The sequence below is a fragment of the Hippocampus zosterae genome, chromosome 1 (genome assembly GCF_025434085.1).
Source record: "Hippocampus zosterae strain Florida chromosome 1, ASM2543408v3, whole genome shotgun sequence".
Taxonomy (NCBI): Eukaryota; Metazoa; Chordata; class Actinopteri; order Syngnathiformes; family Syngnathidae; genus Hippocampus; species Hippocampus zosterae.
This window is the reverse complement of record NC_067451.1, coordinates 32344823-32364119: the sequence shown is the minus strand read 5'-3', so window position 1 is coordinate 32364119 and position 19297 is coordinate 32344823. Positions and strand designations below refer to the sequence as shown.

Genomic DNA, 19297 nt, shown 5'->3' with positions numbered 1-19297 from the left:
CCTGTATGGAGTTTGAATGTTCTCCCCATGCCTGATTGGGTTTTCTGCGGGAACACCGGTTTCCTCACACATTCCAGAAATAGGCGTGGTAGGTTGATTGAACGCTCGAAATCAACAGTGTCCAAACCACGGCCCAGAGGCCATTTGCAGCCCGCCACATAATTTTTTCAGCGGTCTGTGACATGACAAAAAATATATATACTAAAAAGGACATTAGACATGGATGGGGTGCAAGTTTAGTTAGAAAAGGTAGAGTGAGAAGGGAGGCTGTCAGAGAAATCGGTGCCATTACTACTAATAAATTTTTATCTTCTGTATGTTTCTCTGTATTTATTCAATTCAAAGGCAAACACATTGTTTCTTCCACTAGGTTTTCTACGGCTGATTTATGAAGTCATCGCATTGATGATCCTCAAGTAGAGTACAGTTCTTTTTTTTTTTTTTTAAATATTCTGAATGCGGAGATAGGATTTGGCTGCTGTTAAGTGCAGAGCTGGATCTATTCTATAAACTAGAGGGCTGTTGGCCACCCCAAAAACTTGGAAAAATCCTCAACTCTTTGCCTTAAAACACCTTTAACAGAAAGCTAGGTGGCCTGGTGGCCCAATGGTTAGCGTGTCGACCTCACAGTGCAGAGGTACCGGGTTCAATTCCAGCTCCGGCTTCCCTGTGTGGAGTTTGCATGTTCTCCCCGGGCCTGCGTGGATTTTCTCCGGGTACTCTGGTTTCCTCCCACATTCCAAAAACATGCATGGTTGAACTCTCCAAATTGTCCCTGGGTGTGAGTCTCAGTGCGGATGGTTGTTCGTCTGTATGTGCCCTGCGATTGGCTGGTAACTGGTTCAGGGTGTCCCCCACCTACTGCCTGAAGACAGCTGGGATAGGCTTCAGCACCCCCTGCAACCCTTGTGACAATAAGCCAATCGGAAAATGAATGAATGAACAGAAACCTGATGAAATTAACTTGATGGTACAAGCAATAAATAATAGCTTTCTTGACTAACTTTAGCGTGTTTCAAAAAGTTGAAGAGTTTTAAGGTAGCCCTTTCGACACCCCATTTTTCTGTATGTGGCCCTCAAACGAAAACGTTTGGACACCCCTGCTCTAAATTGTCCCTAGGTGTGGGTGTGAGCACGAATGACTGTTCATCTCTGTGCGCCCAGCGATTGGCTGGCAACCAGTTCAGGGTGTCCCCCCACCTGTTGCCCGAAGACAGCTGGAATAGGCTACAGTGCGTCAGCGACCCTCGTAAGCGATTCAGATAATGGATTTCAAACTATGTCCAGTTGAAAAATACCTCAACACTTGAACAATAAATGGGAGTTCAAACCATCATATGGAATTTCACGTGAGACATCAACTCAGCATATACTGACAAGGATGATCCTTGTTATGCTCTTTTGGGATGCCACTGCAAATATGTATAACAACGATGGCAACAAGGAAAAGTGTGGCGTAAACCACTGAACCCGGAAATCGTTACCGACAACGTCTACATAGTACAACTAACTAACAACTAACAAGCTAAGACGTTTTTGTATGCTGAATGCCAGCACTGTCATCAAGTAATAGCTATAAAATGTCACGAGGTGGCAGTATCTCTTCACAAACTTATCCTTCCCGCTCCATGTCAAGTCAGCCGGCGTCTTCAAATGGTGAAGAGTCGTTTATTTTTTTTAGACATGTATGTTAAGTGTTGAGATATACAGAAAATGAGTACTTTCAAAAACTTTTATAAAGCTTTATGGTTGCGATGTTTTGACGATGGGACAAAGGAAATCATCTTACATTGTTGGCTGTGGCGAAAATGTGTTTTGAAATGAGACGTGGAAGGAAATCCGTGTCGCAAAGGATTGTGGGTAACTTGTGATTCAACAGTCCTAATGTCAGTCAAAATACGAACCACCTTTTGATAACAACAACATCAAAATAGCTCCTCTAGGTAGCAAGTGGTGAGTTTTACTGTTGCTGTACCTGTGAATTGGCCTCTGACCCCATGCCATCCAAAAGCCATCACAACTGTTTCAGGTGGTTCAATGTCAAGAGTTCCTTTCGCAGTTAGAAATACAAGAGAAAATGTAAAATGTTATTCACAAAATACTCAGGTAAATTATACATTTGTGAAAAATCTACTTTAGTGTGTCTGACTTTTGCCTAAAGTTATCTCAGTTTATGAAGCAGTTTCAAAACAGCTACAGTTGCATTCAAAGTCTTGTACCTAAAGTAAAAAATTAGATTTAAAAACAAAGACACATAAATAAGGTCCAAACAATACATATAATAAAACACTAAAATAATGCCAAGTTTCATGCTAGGCAAAACACGTAAAAAGTTTCATCCCCTTTGAGGCTGCATTTAGTCCTCGGTACCTCCATTCGTGTCTGGTTCATTGACCTGAAGCACCGGGCAGCTGTGTTGAGGTGTAGGAACCCAAAGAGGTCAGGTGGGGCGTGACCATTAAGACTTAAAGACAAATAAAATAATTTTGGGCAAAGAACCTTTACCACAATTTTAAATCACTGACCGTTTGTTTTGAAAATTTGACTGTTGACTTTAGAAAAGATGTCAGAATGCTCAAGTCAACAGCGTGAAATGTACAAGGACCACTTGGAAAAACCATACCTTCTGTTTTCTTTTTGATGAAGTTCAAGAAGTTTAGTGCCGTTCAGCCTTTGCTTTCCTCGAGACAAGACAAAGGGCGTCCTTTTTGCTCAAACGACATAGATCCGACTATCATCCGTATAACAGCAAAAGGAAATTACATGCTTTCTAAAGATGGTACCCAGGGAAAGCAAACACAATGAAAACAGATGAGGCTCCAAATTTGAATCCTGTGGAACACCATATGGCAGTCCGGCAGAGTGGGACTCAGAGCAACCAAGACTAATGCAAAAAGTCTTGTCTGGCAAACCATTCTTCTAGAGCGCTACCACAAATGTCCACCTGGTGCTGCAAAGGAGCCAACAGGATTCTGTGGCCCACCATATGAAATGCTGCAGTCACATCCAACAAAAAAGACACACATAATAGTATCCTGCGTCATTCGCCACGAAAATGTCATTAAAAATTCAGAACAGGGCTGATTCTATGCTGTGCAGCATCTTAAAATCTGACTGGAAAACCACCGTGATGTTCATCCTCAAAATATTTCAGCTGAGTGTGCACTACTTTTTCCACCATTTGTTGAAATTGAAGACAACTTGGACACGGGTCTAAAATTTGACAGCACACCTTTATCAAGGCCAGTTCACTTGAGCAGCTAGAGTAGTGTCGAGCTCCCTGTGACTCTGACAATAGTATTATGCAAAGTACAACAGAGACGAATGAACTCACTCCAGCACCATGCGCTTCAAAATGTAACAGCCTGTTCACTTTCCAAGAACATCTCTTGCATTCTGACATGGTTGCCAATAGCAACTGCCAAGGCTACACTGATCAAAATGCCGGTCATAAATCCTCCCTTTTTTTCGCAGCGTCGTCTAAGAGTTGAGCACGAGAGGATGTCTTGTCAGAGAGCACCACTCCATACTGTATGCGATCAGCTGCTGTGGCAGCTCAATTATCTGCTTGTTTGGAGTCAGCACGGCATCAAACACACCCCCACTTCAAAGCCTCACAGCAGAACTGTCCAAATTCTTTCCGCTGACGGTCGCATCTGGAACAAATCGAAGGATGCAAGGCCACTTTGAAATTGTCATTTTGTGCACAATTTAAAAAAATTACAGTATAGTTATTTCTTGAAATTGTATTTACTTTTTTGGTTTTTAATAAATGCATTTTTTATGTCATGAATTTGTAAAAAAAAGTCACATTTTTATTTTTCATTCACAAAGGCTTCGGTGAACTGGGTTAAGCACACAAATTGGACATTGATGTGAGGCAGAACAAACCTCCTGAAATAGATATTTATTAGCAGAGCTTTATGAAGAGAACATGTGTTACTATTTTAGTTGCAAATAGTTTCTTTGCTTATCTAGAAAAGTGCTAAATAAGGCCAATTAATTTTTATCTTTAATTTATCGAAATGCTGATAGTCTGTTCCAGCCTACAAGTAAAAAAAAAAAAACAACAACCACCGATCGTTTGAAATGTATTTTTAATAATAAAAATAGAACTACAATATTCTACTTTACAAAAGCGTAAAGTAATGACATAATTGAAGTCCAGTTTTTGCCACATTTTTTTGATTCAACAAACATTAAGATTGCTCCTTCTGGTGTACACGCCCTGGCCACAAGAGAGCCATTGAGATATACTGTGCAGTGGTACCGCTACTTACGAACGTCTCCTCATACGAAACGCCTAAAGAGGGAAATATAGTCTCTTGTTACGACAGAAATTTCAAGATATGAAAAGTAAATGCAGTACATGGAGCTGATCTCAGCTCCTTCTTAAATTGCAGTAATATGCGTTGCTCTTCGTAGAGGACAAAGAATATTTGCCTGTGAGGTTTGTCATATGGTTTCGAGCCGCTCCACTGTTTGTAGTCAAACATCCGTTGCTTATAACACTAAAACACGAATGATTCCTATTACCCCATTTATCATTTCACAGTTTGTGTTGGTATTGAGCTAGCAGACTTGTAGCAGAGATGTGTTCCTCGAGCCGGTCCTTGGCCTCGTAGTCAAGTCCTTGGTCCTTGGCCTCGGATTGCCGGTCCTCGGACACAATGAGGGATTAGAGCATCGATTCCCTTGCATAAGTACCACAAAAATCACGAAAGAATCGAATAAATTCCATCGAAGAAAACCCATATTGATGGATTAACTCTGTCGCTTTAAAAGGGGCGGGTTTGCCACTGACAGGTGACAGGTAGCGCAACGTGTAAAGAGCGGCATCACAGTTAGTTTCAATCACGGTTTGTTGCGTTCGCGATCGGCAGTTTAAATAGCGTGTAAGCTTTTCCAAGTTTTCCAAATTTTCAGAGTCCTTGGCCTTGGAGTCAAGTCCTTGGCCTTGGCCTTGGCCTCGGGTTGGTGGTCCTTGGACACAACACTGACTTGTAGGCTACGTGCTTCTTTTAAATACTCAAGATGCAATTCCCTTTGTTTTATGTGAGTTTGACTAACTAAAGGGCCACCATCATGGATGAGAGCATTGGGAGATCCTCCAGTTGTGTTCAAAATGGTGTTGCCATTTATTTGATGTGTTTTACAGATGTCGGTGATGCTGATTATCATGATATAATGATGCACCTGCAAGAAGAAAATACAGTAATGTGTGCGTATGTACACACACAAGTTATCCTCCGTTGTCAAATTGCAGAATAATTTAATCATCAAACAAAATATTTAGATTAGTCTCGACTCCATGCGATGCGGGGTCATGCTGCAGCATATGTTTTTGCATATTACAGTGAACGGGAGTTGGCACTTAACAAGAGTGGACCAATCCAGATTTTTTTTCAGACACGGACGAATTGCTTCCAAGTAGCCGGAGATTGGAGAGCCCTGTGGGAAATCACAATGCTACAATGCTTTCAGTTGAGGGGGAATTAGAGTCAGCAAAAAAAAAAAAAAAAAAGAGCAGCCTATCACTCACAAAAGACAACTATTGACTCCAAGGGCATCAGTGCACTTATATGTCAGAATCAGAATCGCCTTTATTGTCATTGTATAGCATACACTCCTAAGTGTAGTAAAATAAAATAACTAAATAAAAATAAATTTAATAAATCCAAAACTCAACAACACACAACAACAGCAGCAGGAGTGGTAGTGTGGACTGAGGCTTATATTGCACGCCGGACACATATTGCACATGAAATGAAATGGCTCAGATATATATTGCTCATTATTGCACAAGTGAGGTAAGTGAGTTTAGGTTTAAATGCAGTAGCTTTGATTATTTTCTGTGGTTATTTATTGCAGTAATGGCTCTAGGAAAAAAAAACTGTCCCTGAATCTGCTTGTCTGGGTTTTGTGTGATCTGTAACGCCGGCCTGAGGGTAACATGACAAACAGGTGGTTGCTGGGGTGTGGGATGCATCCTTGATGATGGTGGCAGCTCTGCTGAGGTAACGTGACGTGTGACACTTGTCGGTGGCTTTAATTGTGTCATTTCACTCCACATTTAAAAGTTATAACAAATGTACCAGAACTGTGCATTGAGGAAGGCTCCGAATGAAGAACTGACATGCACTTGTGTTACTCATATGGATATGTATCCCTAAATTTTACGACACTATGATAACGTCATTGCCTTGATACAAAAACTGCATCTATCGTGGAAAAGAATAAAAACGATTTCAGGCCCAAAAAAATATACCAAAATATTTTATTGAATAGTCATTAGGTGTAATTTAATATGGGTATGTTTTTAATAGTTCATGATTTCAAATAAAATTTTGGGTATTTTAAGTTAATGAATAATTGATGACACGTCTGCGGGAAACTCATGCTCTAATAACCAAAACCAAGTAAGTGCTGGACAACAATGAACATTTTTTGCCACAATTTCAACGGCAGGGGGACACAACTGTATAGGGCTCGCTAGATGTCACTGTAATCACATTTTGCTGGGACAAATTTCACACCTGTCTGATTACGTCATTAGCTTCTTTTTAATTTATTCATTTAAATGACATTTTTGTGGAAAAAATAGGCTTAGCATAACAAATACTTATCAGTGACTTATAACTTTTATTGACACCATTGGTGGAATGATCACGATATGCAAGATTTAAATACCTACATAACCCAATTTAACAAAGTACACTTTACATGGATTAAGAGATTAATTTGAATGTAACTCAATGAAGATGAAACTATTTTGCTGAATATGGAGTGTAGCGAGTAGTTGTTGTCAGGGCTGGTTTTATTCTTTGGCTTTTGACTCCGCCTGAGACACTTTTACGGTTCTGGACCAAATTCCAGAAAATGCAGACGAGGAGTGGACCAACAAAGTGCAATATAAATCACTGGAAAAAACGCAGGGCTAAATCACACTATCCCCTGACCTTTCACTATCAGTCGTGCAGCTGGCCAATTTAATAGATTATTAGCAATGGGACTGTTCATTCATCATCGGGCAAAACGTCGATCAACACAGATGATTTGTTTGTAAGTTTGTAAGTTTATGTTAAATTATCAATTATTTTCATTTTATATTTGGGCATTATATGATATTATATGATATTATATGATATTATATTATATTATATTATATTATATTATATTATATTATATTATATTATATTATATTATGTTAGTTACTTACATTATATTCTCTTTAATACTTTCTGAAACATTCTTATGTTGCTTGCGTCTGATTGGCTAAAGAGAAGCAGGAAGTGTTTTTGTGACTAAAAGGGGGTGTGTTCTCGTTCATCCGTTCGTAGGTGCAGACGTTATTTTTTCTTTTTCTTTCTCCTTTTTAATAAACTGCATTAAAGGATTCCATCTCTCCATCTGTCATTCGTAAAGAAGAGCCATCCACCGAAAAACAACGAACCCCTCACCTTACACGTTTAATAATAATGTAATTTGATGGATTTCAGGTTTTTGTCATGTTTGCAGATAATGTTTCTGAACTGCTCTGGGTGATTTACATATATCTCTATTCACAAAAGAAATATGTACGGACACAAACAGCGTTTGAATTCGATCAAAGTCGGCAAAACCAACAACAACAACAAAGATTACTGTATAAGAAAAATGTCGTGGGGGTTGCGGGGCGGGATGCTCGCTCGTCAGCGCGTGGGGGCGTGGTTTAGTCGGCGGAATAATGCGATGCTCAGCCGGGAAAGAGATTCAGTGTGCACGCGCGTGCCGAGGGAGAGCGCAGCCGGCGAAGAAGCCGATCACCTCGGAGTGATGGAAAACATTCAGCTCTTCCTGTACACCTTCCTTGTGTCTCACTACTTGTGGAACGTCGTCTTCATCTTGTGGCTTTCCGTCAGCGGGACGCCCACGGAGCTCACCAACTATGGATTGTCTCATTGAAGTTGGAGAGGACGAGCAGAGATGCACGCGTCCTAGTCGTTATGGACAGTTGTGAAATTCTTGCGCTTCTTCTTCTGCGAACCCAAGCAGGATTTCCGCAGGATATCTGTTTCACATCACGCCTCAGCCTGAAATGCTCAATGTTTTGGTATTTGTGGTTGGTGAAAGCGGTTGTTAGAATCGTGCATACGTAACGGCGCGTACCTTCTATTTTTTTTTTTGCGTTTCCTTTTTTTTTGTGGGGGTTGGGGGTTATTTGCAGTCAATCGATTAGATCCACTCTGCCAAGTGAACTTTCATTCGTCCCTTTGGAAGAAGTCAGCCATGGCTCTACCAGATAGTGGCATATCCGCAGAGGAGGTACCCTTCACCGAGATCATTGAGTTGAACGTCGGCGGTCAGGTGTACATAACTCGCTACTCCACATTGACAAGTGTGCCAGACTCTCTTTTGTGGGAGATGTTCAGTCGGAAGTCAGCCAAAGGACTGGCCAGGGACACCAAAGGGCGTTTCTTCGTGGACCGGGATGGCTTCCTTTTCCGCTACATCCTGGACTACATGCGGGACCAGCAGCTGGTCCTTCCAGACCACTTCCCCGAGCGCGGGCGGTTGCAACGGGAGGCCGAGTTCTTCAACCTGCCCGAGTTGGTCAAGCAACTGGCACCCAAAATCAGCAAGCAGAACTCGATGGGTGACGACGGATGTCAGAGTGACCCGGAGGACTCCTCGCCCGGGGCGGATGCCGCCCGGAATCTGGGCTCACTTGGCGCAGCGGCGGCAGCCTGCGCCAGTTTAGCGCCCGGCCCCGTGGACGCGAAGCGGTCCGGCTTCATCACCATCGGTTACCGAGGTTCGTACACCCTGGGCCGCGACACCCACACCGATGCCAAATTCCGTCGGGTGGCTCGGATCATGGTCTGCGGTAAGACCTCCCTGGCCAAAGAGGTCTTCGGGGAAACCCTGAACGAGAGCCGCGACCCGGACCGCCCCCCGGAGCGCTACACCTCCCGCTACTATCTCAAGTTCACCTTCCTGGAGCAGGCCTTCGACAAGCTGGCCGACGCCGGCTTCCACATGGTTGCCTGCAACTCCACGGGGACCTGCGCTTTTGCCCACGAGCAGACGGATGACAAGATCTGGACCAGCTACACTGAATATGTTTTCTACCGTGAGTGACGCTCTCGAACCCCCCCCCCCCCTCCCCCCCCCACCTTGTCTGCAAGTGTCCCCTACCAGCCTCAAGCCTCCTCTCTTGTAGATGTACTGTTGATGTTCTCCACCCATGAGCAGTTCCCCACTAGTGACTCTTTCCACCTTCTCCTTTGTCCCCAGACCCCTTCAGCTTTAGCCCCCCACCCCTCATCTGATACAGTTGTCATCTTGACCACACCGCAGCTTACCCCGCGCGAGACGGACCTACCATGTACAACCCCTCTTGGTAGTTCACCTTTGTCAGTGAAGCACAACTCTTCCTATGATCTAACTTTGTTCAAACACAAGCCCCATGTACGGGCGTTAAGAAAAAGGGCTCCAAAAGAGCGGCCATCTTGTCCTGTGTTAACGTTTCTTCTCTTGGCTCGGCTCGGTCCCGTTCCTCTGAAATCAATCACCACCGTAATTGGACTTCTTATACGCCTCGAGGGGGACGTGAGCGCTAAAAGAAGCAACATCTCCCGCGATATTATGTCCTGTATCATGCAACTGGGATTGCGCCATCGTCGCTTTATCCTGCCAGTTGTTCGTTTCAGAGGCAGTGGAATCATGTAAAAAAAAAGACTGTTAGGGTTTCACTGCTAAAAAGTGTTGAAAGGCAGATTATAAAGACACCTTGTGGACAGAACAAAAAGCTTGTCGTAAAGTGTACGTTGCTTGTGCCGACGGGCCTTTTAGGAGTTTCATCACCGAAGCTAGGCTAGCAGAGGACCCGAGGGGGTGAAGGAGGCGTTGCGCCATTTGCACCACGCTGCTCAACATTTGTGGTTTTCGTTAACGGTCCGCCACCTGATAACCACCTCTGCTGCGTCATGTTTCGACCTCACCTTGGTGGGTTACGTCGGGATTTCATGTCAGTATTGTTTGAAGGTGTTGCGTATGGAAACGGCGGAATGAAACTGTATAGTCATTCTAATTCTGATGATTTCTTTCATGATAACTAAACCACTGCTCAAAACAAAACAAAAAAAACCCAGCTGCAAATCATGAACAAACCATAGACCGCGCCAGAACAGCTGCAGCAACGGTTGGGGAAAATAGTTAAAGCACAGATGCAGGTAAAATACGAACAAACATTGAGTGGGAAGACTTTTAAACGGGGAGTCTTTGGGTTTTTTGTCTGACCTTTGTTGTGAAATGTGTGACGGAACATCCACATCGAACTGTTACCCTCGTCGGAAAGACGGCGCTGAAATGAAGTGTTTCACCCAAACAAAATTGTCAAATAAAGGATGTTATTTCAATTTCATATGCAGTTTGCATCCTAAATGTCTCAGAATCACACTGACGACATCCAGTTTAAGCAGGAGGACATTGAGATGGGGGGTTTTGTTTGTTTTATTCGTAGCATTCTGTTACAAAGCAAAACACTTCAAATAGCCAAGCAATCCAACCATTTTCTGCTTGTCCTCCCAAGGTATTCAGTTGAGCTGGGGCCTATCCCGGGTGACTTTGGGCCAGGTTACACCTTGGATTGGTTACCAGCCAATTGTAGTGCACAACGTGTAGACAACTAACATTTAATAGACTCTAAAAACAGTTTGAGCCAATCATCTCCTTGGTTCGACTAGACCCGACTTTCTGGGTTGTTTGCATGAAACAATAAAAAAATGTGTCATCATTTAAAAAAATATGTACCGGTATATATATTTTGTACAAAATTGTTAGGTCAAATTGACCAAATTGGGGGATCAGTCCATTTTTGGCCCCAATTTGATTTCTTTTTTATCGACTGATACGTTCACTCTTGAAGTTGTTCTATCGGTTCTTCATTTCACACAGGTTTTTAGGTCAAATGAAAACTGCAAAACAACCCATTTTGGGGGTTAAATGAATAACCCCAAAATTTTGGGTCAAATATGGTAAGCAGCTTGAGAACATGCTGGAGTTGAACCCAAACCTCCTAGCTGCGAGACCACTTCTTAACCACTAGTGCTACATACAGTCCCGCTTAGTCAAATATTAAGCTGTACTTTTGGCTGGCATCTGATTTGTTTCATCGAATCGACAGTACAAATTTGACAAGTGACGTAAAAGTCTACGAATCCTATAAAGAACTTGCCGCAGTCAATTATCACAAAAACGCTTTTCGGGATAATTACAGCAAGCAGTCAGTCTTTAATAACACCGAAAGAAATGCTTTCAAATTTAGGCAGGGTGCAATAAAACTTCCAACAGATTGTAAAATGCTGGCCATCAGAGACAATAAGGTCCAAAGAAGCTGTAGGTCAAAAAAACTTTCGTCAATAGTTAGCTGGATTACTTCCATTCATTTAATTCCTGAGTTCGGGCACATGTCGTGGACTGTCAGTAAAAAATAGCAGCAGGCAAAACAGTGGATCCTATATTCCACTTGAACAACAAATTACGTGGTGGTTTATGTAGGTGAGATAAATCCTTTCATAAACCTCTGACTCATGTAACACAAGATTATCACACACAAGCAGTTCTCCACTGTGAACTTGAGCTCTCTGTCTGAGATGAAAACATTCAGCAGCTTTGCACACAAACAAATGAAAAAACAAAACATACAACAACAAAACGACTGCAAAAGAAATATGGCTCTCTTCCTGAAAAAAAAAAGAGTCCTCTGGGTATGAGCCTGTATTATGCCTGCAGTGTCTCCAAAGGCTAAAGCAAACAGGCAGCATTCCTCCGTCACTGTGCTCGGGTACACAGTGCAATGGGGGAAACCTCATTTAGCGGCCCGCTGAACCACAATTCACTCTGATTTTATGCCCAAATTAGCACAAAAAAGAGTAGAATGACGAGAATATAGATATATTTTTGAAGTATTGATTTTTCTGACAGACCGTAACTGCTTTGCTTGTCAATTAAACAGACTACGATCATACGCAACCTGTTGTGATTTGGAAAAAAATACGGCATTGGCGGTTTATGTGAGAGGTCGGAATCTCAGCTCATGTTCTCGCCATGTGGAATTTGTCGTCGGTACTCCGCCTTCTCTCGGGTCCCGAAAATTGGCCCTTTTTCCCCCACTTTGGTTGATTCTAGATCATTGATGAGTGGCATAGTAAATATGCACGATTTGAAACAAACAGGAAACCAAGACAGCAGCAAAGTGTCCTAGTGGTTCGCACATCTGCATCACAGTTTGACGTTTGGGTTGGAATCTCAGCACAAGTACTCATGTTGAATAAAGACTCTGAATCAGGCGTAGTCAAAGTACGGCCCAGGGGTCACTACCGGATCACCCGCAGTCGCTGATTGGCCCTCACAGTGACCGTGGATGGAGTCATAGTAAAATGTCAAATTTTTATTTTGAAAGCTGTGCTTTTATTTTACGTGCACACAAGTGGATGCTGATCTAAGGGAGGTCGTGTGAGTTGCCAACTGAGCGCCGCTTTTGCGATTATTAGTGACTTTGCTGAACTGTCTCGCAACTATTTTTCCCTAAAAAGAAACCAACGACGGTCCGAGTATGAGCAACATTATTTCCTGCACAGCGGAAGGAAAAGGGCCCAGATTTGGCCTGATGATACTGGATGCAAATCGGCAGTTTCATATTACATACGGATTGGCTGTATTATAAAATCATCACTGTATCATTATACATCACTGTCAATATTCGAATACTTTGTACTTATCTGTATATTTTGGGGAGTCCTGACTTGGAACAGCATCAATGTGAGTTGGCTGTGGGTGTAATGTCAGAGTTATACCTGGACAAGTTTAAACAAAAGAACTCGACTCAGGGCAGGTTGTTGGGGCAGCCGACGTGAATGGATCTTCAGAAGCGAACGACGGGCTCACACTCAGTTCCTCATGTTCCTCGTCAGTCTTTTATTATTTACAAATGCAAAATATAAGAAAAACACTGCCCCCAACATTTGCATAACATGCCCCCAGTCCGGCCCCTCTGCCGTGATTCGATTAACATTTGTCAAGCTTTGAACCACAGATACTTTAACACTGTCATGTCTTGTCTCCCACGAATAAACAAGTCGCAGACTTGGCAGATGAGAAATGCCCGACCAGTTCCCAAGACCGTCTTTCGATGTTCTAAAACACAGTTCGTTCCTAAACTGTTTACTCCCAAGCTGTAAGGCTGTGGGCTGTGGACTTCAAAGAGCGCTCGGGCCCGACACCCGTGCACAGACATTTGGGGGCTCTAAATACACAACCCGTCTAGACATGCCCAAATTAAATGGAACTATAAACATCACATCATTCTGTCCGTAGATTCCTCTCACATGTACAAAATCAATGTTACAGTTGTTCACGTGTACAGATGGAATTTGAATGACTGCTTATCATTTTCGTTGAAAGCGTATTTTGAAATGTAACAATACACATCACATCTCCATGCGTAGCATTTCATTGAAAAAAGATAACGTGTTTTCTCAAAATACATGAAAAAAAAAAGAATACAGAAGACCCCGATTCTACACTCACAACTCAGCATGTAGGCTTTTTTTCTGTTTTTGTTTTTCAAGATATTTATGTCATTTGGGGTTTTTTCTCCCATTTTGCCCTTGAATGTTTTCAGTAGTCTTTGAAAGTACTACGCAGTTTTTTTTTTCACTGCGTTTGAATGGGTGTCAATTATATGTAGATTTTTGCGATTCACTCTTAGGTGAGGTCCACTTTATGGACAAAGTTGAGTTTGACATGTTGGCTTGGTCCCCGGCAATGCTTCTGGTTTCTCATGTGGCCCCTTTGTACGCCAAATAACCCACTTTAAATTGTCCGTAGGTCTGAATGTGAGTCAGAATGGTTGCCCATTTGTGAGATCAGTGTAGGGTCTACAAAAAAATGTGGATATAAATGGTTGTCCGCCAGGTTTGTTTGCAATGCAAAAACACTTTGTAGGATTTCTGACTAAATTCACGTGAGTATAGTTTGAGTAAATAATTCACACAAAGATGCCGAGTCATATCTGAGGTGTGAAATTTCAAACCCTGGTGTTTTAGCCACCCCTCATCTTGAATCGTCTCGGGACTCGACATTAAAGAGCAGACGAGCGAGCGGCGTCGACGCTCTGCAACATTTTGATCCTTGCAAAAAAATCCTTGATCCGATTCATTGATTGCCGATTACACAACAGCTAAATTTGAATGTTCCATGAAAACCTCATTGCATCTCATAATTCGACTGTAAAAAAACTGTAAGGCAAAAAGAAAAAAAGTGGAGCGCCCTCAGAGCACCAGTCTGTTCTCGCTACTTCCCGGCGGCGCTTTGCCCCTCGTCATGTTCCCCCTGCTGTCATTGTCATCCGCATGGCAACGCGCCTTTCGTATGATCGCCTTGTCTCTCGGCCAGCTGGGTCAGCACTTTCCCTATTTGGATAGCAGAGGAGAGAGCATGAAGGGATGCACATCAAAAGGGAAAAGGGGGCTGGAAAGTGGGCCGAGGAAGAGGACGAGAAAGTGGAATGAGATGAAAAAAGAGAGGCGAGGTAGGGAAGGGGGAGCGCTTTGCAAAGAATTTGGTGCTTCTGTCTCTGCTCTCCCAAAGCTACGCCTGCATGAGGAAACACCGCTGTGCTGTATGTTAATCTTCAGAGAGAGGAAGTGGCCTCAAACCGGCCTGTGATTGTGTTACACCAAACGGACAAAGATCCACGCCATGACCCTGCGTCTTATACGAGTCATATTGATTTACAGTGAGATTATGCCGCCAGAAAGTGGGAAACTTGATATTTTTAGGACAATGACATACAGTCCTAATCCATTGCGGGGGTTATGTTCCACACCACTCCAACCTTTTTAAATACTCGTAGCCATGTTTTTATAGCGTTTGTGGCACTTTAAAATAATACAAACTCACTCGAAAAACATTCAAGCTATTGAGCGAGCGCATGAAGAGCTTTGGATGGGACAAAAATATTTCACAATGTTGCAGTCTACTGTGTGTGTGTGTGTATACAGTAAAAACGTCCTGTTTTTTTCCAACCTAACCAAATTAACTTATCACCTGACAATACAGATCAGGGGCATCCAAATCCGGTAGGAAGGGAAAAGTCTAAAACATGCAGTACGGTGGCCCTCAAGGACCAAATTTGGACACCCACTGAAATTGCAGCTGTACTTATCTGTCGGCACAAAATACAGGATGATAGAGGATCCACCGACATTTCCGCTCCGCAGCGGATGCGCCGTCAAAGAAAATATGTGCACTGCGATGCACTGATGACGTGCAGCGAAGCGAGCTGGGACAGGCTCCAGCTCCTCACCACCCTGAGCGGGATAATCAGTGTCGAGAAAAGATGGATGGAATTTCGGAGGTAACACTCCACTGTGCATTGCTCGAAGTGGAACTTGCAGGTTGTATTTTCTGAACAAAGGTATCAGTTTGGTGTTGTTTTGTTGCACATCTCAAAGTGGCTGCACTCTATTGTCAGCGTACTGCTCGTTCAATGCGCTAGTCGCAACCATCTGCGTCTCTTTGCTTATTCATGGACCCTCAAATTGTTCTGTTGCACTTTAAGGGCCAGTATTCCATCACTTTCTGTTTTGGCGTTTGGAGAAGAGGTTCGCCACCTTTTGGGTGGAGTGTAGATTCGCTCGGGGTGCTACGACGGCTACACGAGGGCAATGCACTCCCCAGTTTGTCATGATGCTGAGCAGGCGGCTGCTACCAATGAAGTCAGTGCGAACTGAGACATACACACACACACCAACACGCACGCAGACACACACAGAGGGAGGCAAGATGTGCATGAAGCCAACAATTAGGAGCTGTGATTGTCTTGCTTCGTTTCACTCCTCGTTGTAATCTTTCACAATGCTTTTACAAGCAAAGGTGCCATTTGCTTCCGCCTTTTCCTCCTGACAGTAATAATCGGGAGATTGTGGTAATAAGAAAAAGCATCTGGGAGGAGAGACAACAAATAAGGTGGGAAATGGGAGCGAGAGAGCCCCAGGTTTACGTCACCGTTATTATTTTCTCCATCAACATGTGAGGCAAGTGCACAGTCTTGTCGCTTTTGTTGCGTAGGTCAGCTCAGAACCGTTGAGTGTGCATGTTGATGACGACACCCGCACTTGCGTGTAAGCTCACATGTACCCGCGTGCGGCGACACTGGCTCCGAGCATCTTTATCTCATTGTGCACTGGACTATTTTTAGTGAGTTAGGCATTGAGCCAGATGTGTACCTACTGCACTGCTGTGTCCTCTAGCATAGGTACACCTCCTTCTCTTATCATATGGTCTATACATCTACTCGAGCACATATTGGCCTGCATACAACGCGAAAGTCAACATGAAATTAAAGTTGAAGGCGGCGGCGGCGGCGGACGGGCTTTCACACATCAGTCCCATCAGGCTTGCTCCAGGAGGGGGCACGTAATAATCACTTGATGGTGAATTATTACATTTAAGATGTTTGGTTGTTCCGTGACCTCGGTTGTGAAACATGCTTTGGAAGACGTTACCATGTTCTTTTTTTAAGGAGACGAATGAAATTTCTCCGCCATGCTTTGCCGACACACAATAGGGAAAACTAACGCACTAATTCTAAAAATATATCAGAAGGCTTTCAAAAATATTTCAGATTTTATGGGCGAAGCATTTTCTAAGCGACATAAGCAACGGTCGCGAGCAAAGAATACTGGAACGATTGGGCAAATAGTTTCAGAGGATGAAGTGAGCATCAGGAAAGATGTCAACATACATTTTGGTGACGATTGATCACATTTTGGGGACATTAGGCGACGTTAAGCTTTTCGACACTACACGTGGCACAATCACAAAACAGCACGGAAGGAGGAATATGTTTCTTTGGGATCAGCAACGAAAGAACCATTTGTGGCCATTTCATCAATGTGAGTTCCAAGCCCTTTGGAAATCTCAAATAAAGAGAATGATTCTTTCTTTCTTTTTCATTTTTAATTCACGTGCCCCTCTTAGAGCTGACTGAGGTCTGGAGGATCGCTCAGCATTTGCACAGTTTATAAGGAAGACATTTCTCGAAATCCCTTGGGATGATTTTACCACTGACGCCTGATTTTATTTCAGGTGGGGAGCTTCCGTTTTTTTACCGCATACTGACACTGAACTTTGTCAAAGATGTTACGCTTCAAAGGTCGCTATAGGTGTGAGCGACAACTTGTAAATGTGTCAGTGCTGGCTGTTGCGAGGCCCGGATTCACCTCGCAGCCATCTGGAGAGCGGGCGTCTAATCTGCCTGTCTAATTATCAGTAATCTGAAGGGTCAGCTTTGTCCTTGGTGCTGCAGTCGTGTTTGTTGTCTCTCCTTGTCTTCAACTCGGGATGAGTTTGCACAGCAGTACCCTGGGCACACACAAAAACATGTCCATCAGTTTTAATTGGTACAAATATTTCAAATGGAGTCATGTTTTTCGTTTGGGACTGCCAAAGTTGCCGTATTAACCTTGAATTAGTAACTTACTTATTTTACCGTTTACTTGATTTTAAAAGTCACAAAGTTAGATGACAAGTTACTTCGTTAGTTGCTTTCAGCAGACACCGACAACTCCACTTCAAATAAAAAAATGACAACTGCTTTTGCCAAGTGTATTTTTTACAGTATGATAAATCTGCTTCTGTTGTTCATTTTGCCATCTTTATTGATCACAAAGTAATTACAAACATTAAAATAAATAAAATTAAAATAAAAACATTAAATCTTTGAATACTGTAGTAACTTTAATTAGATTACTTTGGATCGACTCAGGCGGCCCGGTAGTCCAGTGGTTAGCACGTCGGCTTCACAGTGCAGAGGTACCGGGTTCGATTCCAGCTCCGGCCTCCCTTTGTGGAGTTTGCATGTTCTCCCCGGGCCTGCGTGGGTTTTCTCCGGGTGCTCCGGTTTCCTCCCAGATTCCAAAAATATGCTGATTGATTGGTAGGCTGATTGAACACTCTAAATTGATCCTCGGTGTGAGTGTGAGCGTGGATAGTTGTTCGTCTATGTGTGCCCTGCGATTGGCTGGCAACCGATTCAGGGTGTCCCCCGCCTACTGCCCGGTGACGGCTGGGATGGGCTCCAGCACCCCCCGCGACCCTAGTGAGGATCAAGCGGTACGGAAGATGAATGAATGAATGAATGGATCGATTCACTCAAAATGGCAGCCGTTATTTAGTAACATATTACTTTGTCGCCCATTCCTGGGTACTCCAATTAAAAGCTTCATTCATTTTATAAATGACGAGCATCCAGGCGGGCTCATTTGAAAGTCCCCCTCCCCCACCCCTCCAACTGGCGTTCCCTCTTTACGCTTCCTGTTTTGCAGCACCTCCCGGCTCTGCTGCTGTTTGTCACTCATTTCCTCCACATTACGTAGATTGACAGCGTTGTAATTGCTCAGAGGCTCATAAGTACACACCAGCGGATTTATGATGCAGGGGACTTGAGCATGTAAATTTAGTCGACAAGTGAGTAGCGTCAAAAACGTCTAATTACACGCCCACGTGTTTTTTGCTCTGTTGGTAATCAAAGAGAAAAGCCTGTCAGTGAGAAGTCTGGAGGTGGTGAGGCCAGGCTCATGAATCATTTCATAAAATGGAGGTTAAGATATGTGAGCTAGTCACTGAAAAATGACATGGAAAACATTATTCCGTGGCAAAATGTTCTGGTAGGCACCACACGTACGACCTCGAGCTCCAGATATTGTTCCGGTAGACGTAACGATCCACTTTAGCTCTGCTTCCTTCACACCACAGTGACGTTTCCATGGAGATGGTGTGATCATTGTGTTTGCCATTTTTATTTGCTTGTTTTATTTTTAGTGAAGCAGAAGTAAATTTAACATAAAGTTGGTGGTGGCTGGATTGCTCGGTGGGTAACGCTGCTGAATTTGGATGCAGGGATTATGTGTTCAAACGCTGGGACCTTTGATGGCTTACTGACAAGAAGCAGGGGACCCTCTGACAGGCAAAAGCTTCAAAATTGTTCATAAAATATTCGTCGTTTTAAAACACGTCAATACTGATAACCTGCCAAGTTGTCGTTTCTTGGTAGCTTTAACTCATCGGTGTGGGTATTTTTTGGGTACATTTATTTTACTTTTTTTTTTACCACTTGTTGGATCAAAATCTTGATCCAACGTGGTGGTTCAAATCTTCAACTGAATATGCAGGGTAGAAATAACCCAGCATTGGCTAAATCCTTTTGGACCCAGCGCTGGCTTTTGCTATTCCACCCAATTTGTGTTAC

General features: G+C 43.2%; 1 protein-coding gene across 1 annotated transcript in view; it reads left to right on the top strand.

The window, feature by feature from the left end:
• The first annotated feature begins 7657 nt into the window (after window positions 1-7657).
• The window catches only part of kctd12b (potassium channel tetramerisation domain containing 12b), a 29197-nt gene continuing 17557 nt past the window's right edge, over window positions 7658-19297 (top strand). Inside the window, exon 1 of the mRNA XM_052059872.1 lies at window positions 7658-9112. Coding sequence (XP_051915832.1) covers window positions 8269-9112 — 844 coding nt within the window. The 5' untranslated portion in view covers window positions 7658-8268. The remainder of the gene's footprint in view (window positions 9113-19297) is intronic.